Raw genomic sequence first — 16,725 nt, forward strand, 5'->3', positions numbered from 1 at the left:
GCAACCAGTGGTTATTGTCACGCGGAAAAAGATACCGCATTTCCGATAAATATCACGGAAAATTTAATAAGACATTTATAAATGAATGGCAAAACCACGCATGAGATTAAATTTCGTGAGATATTACATGAATTCGGTGGTAAATTTTGTACGTCAAAAAAGTTTCGTCCAAACAACGTTATTCATCAATTGTTAATACTTAAACTCGTATAATTAGTGATTAGTGATTTAATTCAATAAGAAGAGAATATAACGAAATATTCTCAAAGGAATGCGAAATAATGCAATAATCTTTTGAAATTTTCTATTTATTAATATGTAAAACACAATTCGTACGATAAGTCGAACATGGTATAAATATATACAATCTAACCGGAGAAGAAAAGTCGGTCGTTTTTCATTTGACGATCCGGAGATTCGATTACGTGTTGCGACAATGTTTTTACTGGATCGATCATCGACAACGGATAACTTGATAACTATTAATTAAATTCGTATTTCGCCAGGAAATACAGGGAGAATATAGCTAGAACTATGGTACTCGTTTCTGGTCGAGAAATCGGCGAAATATTTTTCTCGCACGGCTTCGTGTCGGCTTTCATTTCTTCACTGGCAGTCAGGCAACCTCCGTTTGAATCCGGAACACAAGGCGCAACTTTGATCGAATACGTCTTGCCGCATTCAAGCCTTCCGATTATCTTGAACAACTTCAGCGAATTTGTGCGTTCTTTTTTCCCATCTACCGTAATCTCGTAAGATTCAGTGTCATTGAATATTGCGTCTGGTGGCTTGTTCCAAGTAATATTTATCGAATTCTGGGTAGATTCACTGATTTTAATACTCGGAACAAAGGCAGGATCTGTGAAAAATTAAATGATTTTTTGGTTAAAGTAACAAGTACAGAGAATTCGGAATCAGAGAGCTACGGATGTTCACATTGGTGGTGAACTTTTTTTTTCCTTAAAATCTTATGTCTCAATATTGGTAATATATGTATAATAGGATGTTTAAAAAAAAAAAAAAACGGTTTTTTTTTTCTCTTCCGAAGAGGTTCAATAAAGTTCCACTTAAGTATAAAAATATGCTCTCAATGTTAATATTAAGAGTTCAAATTTTGACAGGTGTATTTTTAAAGCGAGATGAAAATTTTTAACCGATTCGGAATGAAAAATGATTTTTTTTTTTTCAACACACTAATGTATAATCTTTCTTTCAACTAACATGGGGTAACATTGATCGGATCACTGTGGTAAGTCGTGCCGTTAGAATCTTTCACGATGACCCTGATTTCAAAGTTTGTAGCATTAATTTTCCATTTGTTTACAATGCAATACTGATTTTTCGGGCACTTCGATATCCCTCCACAATTTTGCCATGTTATACCGGTTGCATTGCATTCTATGCTGACGAATTCGACTGAATTTGGCAAGATTGCATTACGCGTTCTCCATTCCAACTTTGCACCGCCTTGCTTGTAAGGTGTTAATGTCACCGTTAGGCCATCCGAGTATGTTGGATTATCAGGCTAAAAATAATTAATCCATCGATTAATCGAGTCCATTATTTACTAGCTTTTATCTTGGTTTTTTTTTTTTTTTTTTTTTTTTTGAAACGAACATTTTGTAAATTTCATTGATAATTTACAGTTTCGTTAGAATTCTTATTCAATTTCAGGTAAAAATGTTCCTTTATATTTCGCTTATTGCATCAAATAGATGATAATAATTGATACTTCAATTATATAAATTAATATTGTATTGCGTTGTTCATGGGAGTGGTGAAAAAAAAAAAAAAAAAAAAAAAAAAAACCGATTGTGAGGAAAAATAATCGAGCTGGTTAATCGGGAAAAACTGATCGATTATTTTTGGTAATTCTTACCTCTGATGACCGATGACTGATGACTTTCACGGTGACATTATCACCGATCGAACGTTTCAAAATTTCATCATAAGTCAAGCATTGATAAACTCCGTCATCTTTCACGTTTTCAACCGTCAGTGTCGTTGTAAATCTATCTTTTCCATCCAAAGGGTCTATTTTACCCTTTAAATTCCGATGATCATTGGGTTTTATCCAAGTAACGTCGTCTTTGGCGTAACCTTCTACATTGCATGTCAATTCTGCCATTCCGTTTTTTTCCACTTCAACGGTTTTTTGTGCACTCACTGGAATTAAGAAAATACATATACTGATAAGTCACGTGACGGATTAAGTTTAACCGTTTTCGTAATAAATACTTTAAATATTGAAAAATCAGCTTAGCGATTCAGAATCGAAACTTTTTTTGCACAACAGTTTCTATATATATATATATATGTGTATCTATATATATAATATAGTATAGTATATTGTAAAATTTTCTTCGCAATTACAGCGTGGATTATTACGATTCAAACCCGATGTCGGAAGAGCCGATGATAAGTACACCACAGTTACAGGAAAAGATTTGTTTAACGTAATAAATGTATAAATGAATCTACAAACCGCAAAATAGCGTGGAAAGGAACGGTATCGGGATTACGAGTAGAGAAAAAGAAACGATTGTGAAATCAACGGATGTGGGAAGCATGCCCCTAAGATTGCAGATGTACCGCAACTGATGAAGGATAAATACACACGTTAATTACTCGCCTAGAAATCGAGAACGTGACTAAGCAGAAATTATTACGTGATATAAATAAATGTATTGAATTTTTCGAAGGTTAATTTACTATGGTGGACATTTTTCCGAAGGACAGTTTTCATTTCCGTAATAATTTCGCGTGCCTAAATACGTTGAAGTCAAACACGCGTCAATAGAACGCTTATGGATGAATGTGTTGCATAAATAATTATATGAACATTATTTTTCTACTAATACTTCATGAGAGGAAGCGCAATTGTTTGCATTTTTTTTTCTCTCTCTTTTACCGCAAACGAACGATATGCTTCTTATCTTGCAACTATTGCCATGATTTTATGTTGGTGTAACAGTAAATCGATGTCGAGGCTTCATTCATGTGTAAAAATGTAGTTAAGTCGAGATAATGATCGAATATTTTTATAATTATAGAGTGTATTCTCGACAATCATGATTACATCAAACAATTGCGTCTACTCCATTCCCTCGTTATTCCGATAATATTTAAGCCGTTACACTTGCAACGATATCTATTGTACTAGAATTTTTCCAGTAACTACAAAAAAAAAAAAAAATGAAAATTTTCTATAAATGCCCGCAAAGACCAGTAAAATAACGTAGGATTATTCATCGTGGTTTAAATTTATTTAGCGATATTTGTTTCTCTGATAACTGGAATGTTTATTTAAAGAATCAGAAACCATCGGATGACGAAGTGAACAGGCGTATAGAATCGTGACAATAACGCCTGAGCCGATCGCGAATAAGATGAAAGAAATTGAATTTGCAATTTTCATATTCGTATACATACCAATACTTTGAGCATCGGCTACACGCTGGATCAAAATGAAACAGGCTAAAAGCGACGATATCTTGAGTATCAAGGCCAAGTTGCTTCGCGACATGGTGTCCTGTGATCCTTCGGTATCCTTTCACGTTTCGTTACACGCACCAATGATCTTCCACGCAGCGTGTTGGCAGCACTAAACTTCGTGCCGTGATAATCTCACTTTTTGATCACTCTCAACCCGGCTTGAGCTAGGCGGAATGAGATTCGAATCCCTTCGGAATTAGTTTTAAAGGACGGTCGGTGATCGGTGATTATATGAATGCACATGCGCGAGTTCATCTCAACGACGAATCACAGATCTAGTTTAGCGGCGGATGTTGTGTAATTACTTCCGTCTCGAACGCTTATGACGTGTCATGGCGTTTGTCACGTATCACTGTCTTACTCATTAAACGTTAAGGCGAAGCTCGGACGGATAAAATTCGATAAGAATTTTCCAATCGGATGTGAAGCCGACCGCAGCACTTACTAGTCGATGTTGCAGATGTGAACAAATCCACATCTTCTTAGTTGTTGGAATATCGACGTACGTTTTGAAAAATTCATTGCTGTACAAGTAGGTAATTCCATTTCAACAGTTATGCGGTATGATAAGAAAGTCTTATTTCACAAGTCATGAATTCACATTCCAGCTGAATACCGACGAGGAAAAAAATGTTTTAACTTACGCTTATGTTCGGATTTAGAAGGTTTTATCCGTTCCGGCATTCAACGAATAGCAGTTTGAAGTAATTTCGTTTCAGGAAAAACCTTACGTGTCAGTGAAATTGCTTGAAAACAGGATGAACAAATTCAAGGAACGACCGACAACTGATGCTTTTAGTTTCAATGGATAGTATCATTATTATTTTCACGGAATTTTCAAGATATCGTATTTATTGATCATGTTAATCAAGCGGAAAACAGAGAGTTGGAAAACAGAGTTAACAGAGTTAGTTGGAAAAGTCACTTCTCTGAACTATCAGTGGTCGTCGTTTTGCTTCGATCGACAACCTGGATGAGAATTATCAGGAGTCCGTGTCTCCTGTTATTCCTTAATTTTTACCTACCTACGTCTCGGTACATCGATTATACAGTTTTGAGATACTTCGCAGGTATCACAGTGTAATGATATACATTCAATGAGTTTCCGGATATCCAGAACGATCCTTGCGCCTGACGCACTGAGGCAGGCAACCAGAATTACAATTCGTGATGCATGTAATTTAGTATTCGAATAGTAATCCCGGTTGCCTTCCTCAAAGCGTCAGGCGCAACGATCGTTCTGGATTCTAGAAAGTTCTAGAAACTAACGGTACGACTGGCTGAGGAATGACGAATTCGGTCAAGACAAACTTCTACTTTACCATCCTCATTCAATTTCAGCACTAAACTCACACGCTCTTAAGTCGGTACTTGGGTTTCTCGTCGTGACATCCGTCGATAATTAATGTTTTACACGTGTTTTCGGGGAGGGAAGTTTTGGCGAGTGAAATCAATCGACGTAAAACGATTTCAAACGACCGGACGTCTGATATTACTGACAGTATCAAGTCTCTGAGCGATTCGACGGCCATAATGGATGCCTGGATCGCGGCTGGACATCAGTTAATTGTAAGTTTCTGCCAGTGGCCAAATATTCCACCCTTATACTCGTTGTCACATGAATCTTTTACCACTGAACTGGCATCAACCTGGGAATGAGACAACAGGAGTCAGGAAATGCGTAGATTTGGAACGCGATTAAGTATCGTACTCTACGATTACAATGCATACATGCATAAAAGTATTTATGCGAGTTAGTTTTCAGGAGCAAGTGTAACCGATTACTGTAAAGAACTGCCGTTCTCGATAGAATGCGGGACTAGGAAGATCCCAAGCACCAGCGATGCGTCATATCGACGATATTTTAACGAACGTTGACCAATCGTCATTCGGTACTACAACTCCAAGATGATTCTTAGGTTCACCAATGACTCAGCTACTCAGAAACGCGTCAGAATAGCTCATCTATAGTTTTGACGTCGATCGGATCAGCATCAGAATTTGAATCAGGAATCTTCTCAGAGTCAGTATCAAATTTGTCGACGTATTTTCACCTGCAGCACCAATACCAGTCTTAGCGCATTGGACTCTGGATAGGAAATCGAAATATGTAGCAACACCCACCATAATCAAGCTCTTTCGCGCAAACTCGATGGAAAAAAACACAATCAGCAGATCTAGCCGAGGTAACAATATTTTCATGGGTCATTACAGGTTGCCCAAGGTATAAATTTCAGGTGTTGTTATAATTTTTGTTTACTCAGATACGGTTTCATCAGAACAATTTACGATTATTGTTGGTCACTGCTGAACGTTTTTATTGGTTATCATACAATGATGCAAAAGTAACATCACGATTTTTTCGTCACGCGTTTTGGGGTCTTTTGTTTCTTTGGTCGCGGTTTTCCTTATCTGTCACAACATATACACGCAGATCCGTGATAATCTTGACATAAACCAATAGATGGTATACGAAAATAATTTTCAGTATTTATCAGACAACAAAAGTTTGATTTAAAAAACTAAAAAAATTCACTCATGGCAGTTTCGAGTGGTTGTACTTTTCAGTAACTCTATAATTATGGTAAAAAATTACAGGGGTTGAAAATTAAAAATTGTTTATAGCTAAGAAACAACCGTTCATATTTGAATGCAATTAATTGCATTTGAAAGAGCAGAAAAAAAGTAAGGGTTACTTGCAACATTCTCAGCAAGTACATTCCCTTTCTTTTTTTTTCCAAGTATTTTAGTGTCACTTCTCTTGAGGCTGCATATTACTGTTTCTTCTTTCACGATATGTCTGAAATGTCACAACTCTGACTCATTTCACCTGTACTTTGGTTCATTAACGACGATGAAAGAACTGCTTCAACTGCTCCCGGAATATGGGTTGCTCGATCGTTTCATCTGAAATCAGTTTTAGATAAATACGTGCGAGGAAAAACCTCACGAAGTCAATGAAATTGTATAAAATGACCTAGGTCAGATTGGCATCGTAATAATGCGGCGAGAATAGATTCGTACGGTCTGAATCAACGCTTTTAAGTGGGTTGTTTGATAAATCGTGTTCATCGTTCAATCAATTCACTGTCTCACTACGAAGTGTCGATCACACGTCAGACGGTGTGATATTTTGAAGCACAGAGTGTCGGAATGGTTGTCCAGTTTTTTTTTTTTTTTCATAGCCGTTTCGATAGAAATAGGAGAAAGTCACAAAAAGTCAGAAATGAACTAAGAGTCTACAGATTATCAACTGTAAAAATGGAAAACGTATGAATTAATATCGTTCTGTTTGCATTACGTATTGAAGGTTTTTTTTACAAACATCGAGTAATAGAACTTGGCTTTGAAGGCTGTATCATATTGTTGCGATTTACATTGGAGAATCATTTGATTTATTGACGAGACACGTGAAAAAAGTTGCCAGATTAACTTAACGAGAGCAAACGATATGATCGCTTACCTTGCCTGACGTTTGTTGGTTCGATTGGATCCGGCGGGGTCAGATCCTGATTTTTAGGGTCCTGTGTATTCCGGTATTCTGTAATTTGGGCATAAGCCCTTGCACATCGAGTATACAATTCGATGTAATGCTGAAACATGCACGCGTGTAAGAATCGGACAGGTTTTATGAGTCTGGTGATCTTTCCTTGTTCGTATAACTTTCTAGTAGGATGAAATGGAGCCTCACATGTGACAAAGTCGATCTTTGAGGCCTGACATATACATTTGTGTAATGGGATTTTAGAGACTATTTGCAGGTATTACAGAATCATTTGATACAATGTGTAGTTGAAGCGTGCTGAATAAATGTGCTGACCACAAAATTCTAACTTACCATTCTGACGTTATTCTCAATCAAATCACCGATGCTGCTCTCAAGATCAACGAAAGAGGGTCGATCTGATGGATTTGCTTCCCAACATTGCAGCATCATCCGATAACTGTAACGGAAGCCAGGTTAAATGGTTTAGAACGTAAAATAGCAATGATTGGTTGACGTGCCAGATGAATAGAAGCACATATACTTACATGCTTTTGGGTGCGTACTTAGGTTGCTTCATGCGATAACCATCGATAAGTGTTTTGCACATGTTTTCGGGGTTCACTTCGGGGTAAGGAGTTTTGGCGAGCGAGAATAATTCCCACAAAACGACCCCGAACGACCAGACGTCCGATTTTACCGAAAATATTCCGTCTTTGAGCGATTCGATGGCCATCCACTTTACGGGAAGAGGGTCGTTTCCCTCGTCCTTGCAACTGTCGTCTTCCTGGAGGGATTTGGACAAGCCAAAGTCACATATCTTGACGATGTTGTCTTCGGAAAGCAGTACGTTCCTGGCTGCCAAATCACCGTGCAGCACCTGAAACACGGTCAACGGTCTAGTTTGTTCTCGGTGGAGCTGAAACGGGATAACCGTGTACGGAATCCCAGTCGTAAATTCCTGACATCAACCTTTTTAGCCGAAAGATATTGCATGCCGCGGGAAATCTGCCAAGCCCAAGAGACCAAGTCTTGCGTGCGAACCGGATCCAATTCCGCATTCGTGAAATCACCGGGGTACTTGGACGATGGTTTAATTTCCGGTGGTTGCGAGTTGCTGTCGGTGGCCAAATCTTCCACCCTTGTACTGGTACCTGGATGATCGTTGCTGTCACATGAATCTTCCACAAATGAAGTGGTATCATTCTGACGCAGTGCCGAGTTTGTACTGCTCGAGAATAAAACGATGTATGAGAGAAATTACTTTACGATGGGGCACAAACGTCATACTCGACAATTCCAATGCATGGATACATGAGTTTAATTATTTATTGTACGAGTTAGTGCTGAGTAGCAAATGTAATCGATACTGCAAGGTTTTGAAGGACCAGGATTTGTCATTTGATGAGATTTTGATGCACTGTAACTGGCTGCTATTGAGCACTACATCTCCTTTACCTATTCGTTTCAACGTTGATCGGGTCAGCATCAGCATGGAATTCATGGATTTTCTCGGAGTCGGTATTCAATTCGTCGACGAACTTTGACCTGCAGCGCCACAAGTAGTCGTGCAAGTTCCCGAAGCGGCAAAATTCCACGATGACTAAGAGTTGGCCTGTCGGTGACCATTGTATGAATCAAGTTTACGAATGATCGCTTTTGTTTCAAAGTCTAAATAGGGAGTTAAAATATGCAGAAACACTCACCGTAATCAAGATTCCTCGTACAAGCACCAAGAAGGCTGACGATGTTAGGATGGTGACCGAGATAGACGAGAATTTTGAGTTCGCGAAGAAGGGCTTTCATGCAGCGAAGGCTGGCTGTTGGTCGTACCGTTTTGACTGCGACCACCGAAATCGCCTCGGGTCGACGGATCGTTTTCGCCCTGGCTTTCCAGACTATTCCGAATGAGCCCCTTCCCAGTTCCTCGTCTACGCAGTGGAAATAATGTTAATCCATGCAATGACAACGATGAGGTCAATTTCATTCCAACCAAGAATTGTTATGCTTAGTGTGAAAAACTAGCTGACAATCGTTGTCAGACGAAAGCCTGAAATGTGATCCCCGTCTCGAGAAAGTGAGGTAGAGTTGAATACTGAACTAGTGCATGCCTCATTGGCTCTGCAAAAGTCACGATTTAACATTTCTCTAGAGAAACAATCAAACTTCAATCACACAATAAGCGCTTATGCTACAAGGGCGTAAAGCGAACGTTTTTGCAAGAGTGACATGTGTTGTGTTGTGGTGAGTGCGGAAGGTTCACGGCCGATTTGCGTGCAATATTTTTCGTTCGCTGTGACTGAAGTTCGTGTCTGATCTGCCAATTTCGAAGTGAAAGTGAACCTTGGCGTGCACATGTATGATGTTCTGAAAGTGTGTGCAAAGTGAAACAGTTTCCACTTCAGACAGACCTTCGACACTCTATACAATCCAAAAATCTACCCTAAGTTTGCCGTCACAGATTCAAATTTCTCCATGATGGTGATAACAATGAGCAAAAGTACCAAGTCTTAATAGCTTTCGTGGAAATTCCCATTTCTTTTCGTAGGGCAATAAATCAGCCTGATCACTGATGGCAAGTTCCGGATTGAAAGAAGTCGGATTCTCGGTGTAAAAATACGCGTCTCGTTCTCTTTTAACCCTTCGCTCCCGAACCTGGAACACAGAGTATCACGAGTTCGTTATTCGTTCAGTTTATCGCGAGATCCTGGTAATTTTCTTCCATACCTTTTTGTAAAAATTCCAGGCTGCCAGAACGATGAGGAGAAAGAAAATTCCCGTAAAGAGTAGCCATGTTTGAATTTGTGTCATGGAGTCCTCTTCTAGAGAGATTTCGTTTTCATTTAGAGTTATAATTAATAAGTGCTTAGATTAGTAGCTGTACAGTATTTTAGTTGTGAAGATGAATAGCCAATACTCAAAATGTCAATTAGCATTAGATTCTGACCGAACAAACGAGTTAGATACAGGCAGCAGAAAATCATTGCAAAATTTGTTACACGGGCGTTTCCTATATTTTCCATTATTTGCAACACGTACCCATGCTTTTTGTGAAAACTCCTTTTTTAACGTTACTCGAATAACAATCCGTACTAACTTCACTGAAACAAGCTTTCACTCCCAAGTCGTAGCTTGTCGAAGGCTGAAGGTTAACAATAAAGACATCATATCTCGATGTATTTTCAGAATGAACAGTGTCGCTATTTTTGGACGTATAGTTGACCGATATGCGGTACACCTTTATGTGGTCCTGCAGATCTGTTGGTGGCATCAGCCATTTTATACTTATTGAATTTGCCGTCCGGTCAGTGACATTGATGTATGGAATATATGGAATATCTGTAAGAAAACAGATTTGTTTAAAGGTTCATAATTTACAGCATGCTCTCTACAAATTTAATGGTGTCGAAATAGACGGTATGACATACATTCCGTATCGCGGAGTTTCTTTATTAAGAGTAACTTCATTCCAATATGCACCGCTTACGCGTGTTCCAAGCACCCACCTTTTTCAGCGAGTGTGATTAACAATAAGTTGGAATAAGTGCTCGCGATTCTTCCACCCGCGCTGATCACGACAAGTTCGAACCAATACGAAGTGCCGCGTGTCAAACGCCCCACAACGTAGCCATTATAGTGTTTGTCGTCTTTAACTTGCACCGAGAACGTATCTTTCCATTCAAGAGAACCGTTTTCTAAAGATCGTATCAGATGCGTGTCTCCTGGGAATTTGATGTTGAACCAGCGTAAGTGAATGAGCTTTGACCCGATGGCATTGGCGGTTAATTGGATTGGATTCGATTCGTTGGAGACATTGAGTCGAACGAAACCTATGATGTTCTTTAGTCTGTTATTCGTTGCCTGGCATTGGTAGTACCCAGCGTCCGAGTTCGAGGTATTAGCAAAATACAGCATCATCCTGATGTGAGTCTTGTTGAGGGACGATACGTCGGGGACTCCGCCCAATGGAACTTCGTATGGATCCGAGACTTTTCGCCACTGGAAGTTCGATAGCCGATATCCGAAGAAATCGCACAACAGAGCTGTCGACTCGAACGGTTCCGTGTACACCGTTTCAGCTCCTACACTAACGTTTTCTGTTGGCGCTAGAAAAAAACGACATCGGATAGAGTACCAGACACAGCTCTTCGAACTGTAATTCGGTACGTTGAGTAGTGCACATTATTTACACTATTCTACAAGCTATTTCGACTTCGAGGGTCGAATTGATCACGTAATTTTTTCATTCCAATTATCGCATAATGGATCTTACGTATCACCGTAACGAGCATTGTTCCATTAGGGTGCGAATCGTTGGTCATCTTTGCCACGCAGGTGTAATCGCGACTGTTTTCGTCTTCGGCGTGTCCAACAGTTATAGTCCAGTCGATCTTACTATCAGAATTATTGAAAGAAGTGACCCGTTCACCTTCCTTGGTCCACCAACCCTCGTATCCATGAACACTGACGCTGCAAGTGAAGGAGGCATTGCTGCTTGCTGTGGTATTTTCCGCATCTCGAGTCACGTTCATTGTCAGAAAAGATAACTCCATGTCAGATTTCGATTTTCGTCTCGCACGGAAATGTTTTTCGCCAACTGTGAAATCGTATGGTTCAAGTTCATTGTCGAATTCGATATCGACACAATGTCGTGCGGTATTCTATCTTTCAATTGTATTATGGCAGTGTTTATTTCGATTACTCTGAATTTTTAAAGCAGTTTCACGTCTTGATTCAAGTTCAATCTAGGCCACTGAATAGAAGCGAAAATCAAGCAAAATTAAGGAAGTGGTTGCTCGTGAGTTAATTTCGATGAAACCTTTTGAATATATTTGGCATGATAAAAGGAACAAAGTTTTACCCGAAAGCTTTGGCACCGAGCCCTCAATTTTGTAGTATATCTTTTTAATGGTAAAATGACGTGTATAATTCAATAACTGAAAGAGTTGAATGTGTTCAGCTATGATTGTGGGTACCCAGAAGCTTCTCAGATCACTGATAAAATACGTTTCAGTAACTCTAAGATCAGAACGATAATTAACAAATCATGAATACGTCGATTTTCAGTCTGGAAATTTGTGTCACGCATTTTTGATGTGTACGAAAACCTGTGCTGAGAATTTTTTTTCATAACAATCTGATTACGAACATCGATTTCCAAAGTGAAATTCTTTGTCGGATGAACTCAATCACCTGATATAACCGTTCAATCAAATTTTTGAGGCATGTCCTTTTGTGCTGAGATAATATAGTTTGCAGGTCACATTTATATTATCTGCATTTAAAATCAATGATCATGACGAAAGTTCAAAGAATGGACCGACGAGCGTTCATCGAAATTGACGCTCAGAAGAGATTTGGAGTGTGACGACGGTTCGCATCACGTCCGTTTCGCAAAGTGTGAAGAGTAAGCTCAATCATTACCCATATCGTTGGTCATCACGTCACTTGCATGCCGGTCGGGACAGTAATCATCGAAGCAAGCTTGAACCACCAGACCATAACTGATCGAAGGCGGAATGTAGACGTCTGCTTTATGACGATCCTTGTTTTTATATTTCTGCCAATAAAAATATTTTTCCATCTCGTTTCCACTTTCCACTGATATCAGATAGGCGTCGATGTATTCCTGGAGCTCTGGTGGTGGCTGCGACCATTTGATCGTTAGGGTGTTCGTATAAGTTTCATTCATGATGTCCACAATTGGAACATATTCCACGTCTGTGTGAAAATGATTATTTTAAAAACTTTTCACTCCTTGAGTTTTATTGGACTTGTAATCTACAAGTTTCGTTTTCGGTAAACAAACATTAGCAGATACTATGTACACTTGAGGACAATGAATCTGAGACGGGTAATTTTTTACACTAGACAGTTACGTTGGCAATGCAGAAAAACCTACAGCGCCACAGTCGGCCGAGCGCGAAACAAACTCAATCTCAATAAAGATAACATAACCCGTGACCGTAGAATCCAACCTTAGAATACGCGTCAATCTAACAAGTCATTACCCCTGCGGTATTCTAAGCTTAGATTCGACGGTCATGGGTCATGTTATATTTATTGAGATTGTGTTAGTTTCGCACTCGGCCGACTGTGGCGCTGTAGGATTCTCTGTGTTGCCAACATAACTGTCTAGTGTAAAAAATTACCCGTCTCAGATTTATTGTCCCCAAATGTACCTGACCATTCTCTGTACATTATTCGCAAACAGCAAAAATGGAAGCCTTGATTCTAGAATAAATCCCATAAAAAGTGTACCTTTCTCGAACGTCGTCACCCACTTTGAAAGAACGAAGGTGTGTTCCAAGCGATGAAATTCACGTTTGTATTTAGCAACTACTTTCTTGATGTGATAAAGAGTGCTACTTTTCAATTTCCTTATTACGTAGTGTCCTCCGGCCGGATCAACGGATGAATTGAAAATCTGGTCTGCTTGATGCCATTGATTCGTACCATTCTCCTTGTATTTAATCGTAACTTTGTTGTATGTAATATTGTTGTCGCCAAGGAAGTTTGTATAGTTCCAATTAACGTAAATGCGATCTGTTCCGATTGCTCCGACCTTGAGAGGGTAAGAATGAAAGTTTTCGACTCGAAGTCTGCTATTTGCTGATATAAGGCTTTTGGGACATTGCGCCTGGCATTTGTAGTCTCCAGAGTCGTCGAGTGTGACATTAGCAAATTCCAGTTCCATTGTAACGTGGGTTTTACTGTTCCAGCGATAATTGGTAGAATATTTTTCGGAAAAATTTCGAACTTCTGGCCACATAAAATCTGTGATTCCACCCCCTGTCACGTCACATGAGAGAACTGCACGTCCGGTTGATTCAGCAATAACGGTGTTGGCCTCTGGAATTATTCTTCCGGAAACTAGAAATGAAAATAGAAAAATCGGTGGGTGATTTTCGTGCATACAAAAAATAAAATTTCAGTGTCCGCTGTGAAAATTTTATCCTACTTTTGACATTTCAACTTTCCATTCGAATGCGGTTATACAACTCACTAATTCAAAGAGATTCCGATGCCCTTTAAAACGATCACAGAATAATGTGTGTAAAAAAAAATTATTATTTTTTCTTTGACGCAAGTTCAAAAGTTTTTCTTTTAGGTATAAAAGTACGCTTGCCAAAAATTTCAGCTCTTAATGTGAACATTAAAAGTTTGAGCATCGCACTTTTCTACTTTGCATGTAAATAAAGACTGAAAAACTGTTCTTTGCTTCTTCCGATTTTTATAACTAACTAACGATGCGTCTTAAGAAAAATATACAGAAATTCGAACGGTCTACAAAAAAAGGTCTGGTATAATTACATAATAAACTTACTCTTTCAAAAGTTATTTAAGATCTTTAAATGATTTTTGACCTTTAATGATATGTCGGTGAGGTGAAAATGAATTAGTAGATTTTTACCAAACGTAGTCACCCATTTTGAAAAAGCGTAACGCCATTCGCTATCACGTCTCTGAAGCGGAAGTACACCCTTGATTTCGTAAACGGTGCTAGATTTCAATTCATTCATGATGACGACACTGCCTGCAGAAGGCATTCGTTCCGGAGTAAAAAATTGGAATTCTCCTAGCCATTGATCGGTACCATTTTCCCTGTATTGAATTAACATCGAGTTCCAATACTGGCCATAAAACCGGCCGATGTCCCATTTTATGGAAATGGCTTTTGGTCCGCGCACTTCGACGGTCCAACTCAAATTAGATGGGAACTCTCCGAGACCCACGTAATCGTAACTAGTGATATTAGATCTTCTCGCCGTGCAAATGTAATATCCATTGTCTTCGGGTGTGACATTTGTAAATTTAAGCTCCATTGTACCGAGAGTTTCGTTGTGCCACCATAACTTGGTTGCGGGATTTAGCACAATCTCCTCGCTTTCGTCATCCCCAACTTTTAGCCATGTGAAATTTGTGAAGTGCTCACTCGTAATGTTGCATGACAGAATTGCAGGTTCGTTTAGCCTCGCCAAGACTTGTGACGCGTCAGCAATTATGTCCTTACGCCCTGAAATGGGAAACACAACAGTTGGCACAATTTTACTCTTGTGAAACTTTGAATAAACGATTTGAATACTTGACGTCGTTGTCATTTTTCACTTTGTTGTTTCCACTGGCATATATTATCGATCGTACAACGTGAACTCAAGATAAAAAAAAGTAAAAAAAAAAAAGAAAGAAATGGGTCAATTCAAAACGTCAAACTTTGAAACTTCGTTCACCAATTTCCAAGAACTTCTCTCCACTCGAGATTAAAAAAATGAAAAGTTTCTTCTTTTAATTCATACAATGATCAACGCAATCCAAGAAAAAGCAAATGGGGAGCAGAATTTAGCGAGAAGGTTCGATGCGCCCATCATTTGCGGCTATACAGTGACAGGGTTGTAAAATTCCCAATGAAAAAATAATACGTTGACCATTGAATTTAATTTCTCAACGACAATTTTTTGCATTAAAAAAAATTAATTCTACGGTTACTGGACATTTCTACCATTAAACAATAAATTTAGTGGCGAGTAAAATTTTTTTTGGACTGAACTATCATACTGAATAAATGCTTGAGCATTATTATTATTATTATTATAGCATACCGCAAAGTCAGCATTTGTAAAAACGTCAAGGCTCCCGTGCGAGTGAATTTCTCTTATGGGGAGGCAGATTAACAATGAATTTTCTTTACTTACACGAGGGATCACGTCTATCGTAAGCCAGGATACAACGAACTAATACCAAAAGTATCACCCGCATCTTCAGGGTCTATTCGATATTTCACGACTTCATTTACTCTGATCCGATTGGCCAATAATATTGCAATCGCGCGCGAACTTTTTTGATCCCCAAAATCGCCGTTGATTGGAAATCACTTTATTTTTAACTCGTGGAGCGTGCTTATTAGCTAAACAAACGTTTCCTAACAAACGCTCAAAGTCGTTCCGCCTCAACCGGCGGTGAAACTCATTTTAATTTCTTTTCTGCCGCTTCCTAACAATATGTAACCGCAGAGTTCTCCCATGCGAAATTATATCGCCAGAAAAACCGCCGGTCTTCTCGTCAATGTTATCAACATTTTTACTGAAAAAAACTGCAGTCTTAAGTACATATGTACTCAGTGCCTTGGTTTCGACTTCATATCTGAGTAAGGAAAAATTACGTCGTCAAACGTGCCGCGTGCAGAAATTGCTTGGTTGCCTTGATAAAACTTATACGTGACGAACAATAACAAGTAAGGACCTGAACCTTTTTCAATGTGATAATCAAAACGTGTTGAAAATTTTTCTTAACGGTTCTATCGACCACGTCGAGTAAATAAAAATGTTATTAACGCTTCTAATACAAAATTGCAAAAAAAATTAATCAATCATGAGGAATAATCAACTCAATCTGAAACGGATTTATAATGCGTCGTAACAAAATCGTTTGTCACGGTTCTTTTGTTTTCTCAAACAGACTGAATTTTAATATCGCATAATTAATCAATTATTGAAATAAAATTTGCGGCTCTCATGGTTCATTGCAGTTGTTTAAGGTACGAATTTGAGGTGCAATTGCAACGCAAAATCAGTTTGTTCAGTTTATTCTACTTTTTTATTTAAACAAGGCTATGACATCAATTTATTGTTGCACAAGCATTAAATTTTCGTAACAGTTACAAGAAAATATAGCGCCAGTGATCGTAATGAGAAAGAACAGTAACGGATACTAGACTTCCCGGTAACAGATATAAAACTAATTTTCAT

At 38.7% G+C, this 16,725-nt stretch overlaps 2 protein-coding genes across 2 annotated transcripts; both read right to left on the reverse strand.

The window, feature by feature from the left end:
- Window positions 1–399: 399 nt before the first annotated feature.
- On the reverse strand, window positions 400–3,693 carry LOC124304330 (tyrosine-protein phosphatase 69D-like). Its single transcript, XM_046762369.1, has 4 exons — window positions 3,433–3,693; window positions 1,880–2,166; window positions 1,222–1,525; window positions 400–859 (listed from the first exon to the last, which is right to left on the reverse strand). Exons 1-4 carry the CDS (start codon window positions 3,524–3,526, stop codon window positions 483–485), a joined length of 1,062 nt encoding a protein of 353 aa, XP_046618325.1. The 5' UTR covers window positions 3,527–3,693; the 3' UTR covers window positions 400–482.
- Window positions 3,694–5,685: 1,992 nt separating this feature from the next.
- LOC124305627 (uncharacterized) lies at window positions 5,686–15,736 on the reverse strand. The gene is made up of 16 exons (XM_046765208.1): window positions 15,673–15,736; window positions 14,394–14,996; window positions 13,241–13,852; window positions 12,404–12,700; window positions 11,253–11,576; window positions 10,486–11,085; window positions 10,019–10,318; window positions 9,707–9,801; window positions 9,484–9,634; window positions 8,686–8,910; window positions 8,438–8,594; window positions 7,952–8,207; window positions 7,528–7,859; window positions 7,334–7,439; window positions 6,959–7,088; window positions 5,686–6,402 (listed from the first exon to the last, which is right to left on the reverse strand). The coding sequence occupies exons 1-16, from the start codon at window positions 15,734–15,736 to the stop codon at window positions 6,341–6,343; spliced, it is 4,314 nt and encodes a 1,437-aa protein (XP_046621164.1). The 3' UTR covers window positions 5,686–6,340.
- Window positions 15,737–16,725: the final 989 nt, after the last annotated feature.

The sequence above is a fragment of the Neodiprion virginianus genome, chromosome 5 (assembly GCF_021901495.1).
Source record: "Neodiprion virginianus isolate iyNeoVirg1 chromosome 5, iyNeoVirg1.1, whole genome shotgun sequence".
Classification (NCBI taxonomy): domain Eukaryota; kingdom Metazoa; phylum Arthropoda; class Insecta; order Hymenoptera; family Diprionidae; genus Neodiprion; species Neodiprion virginianus.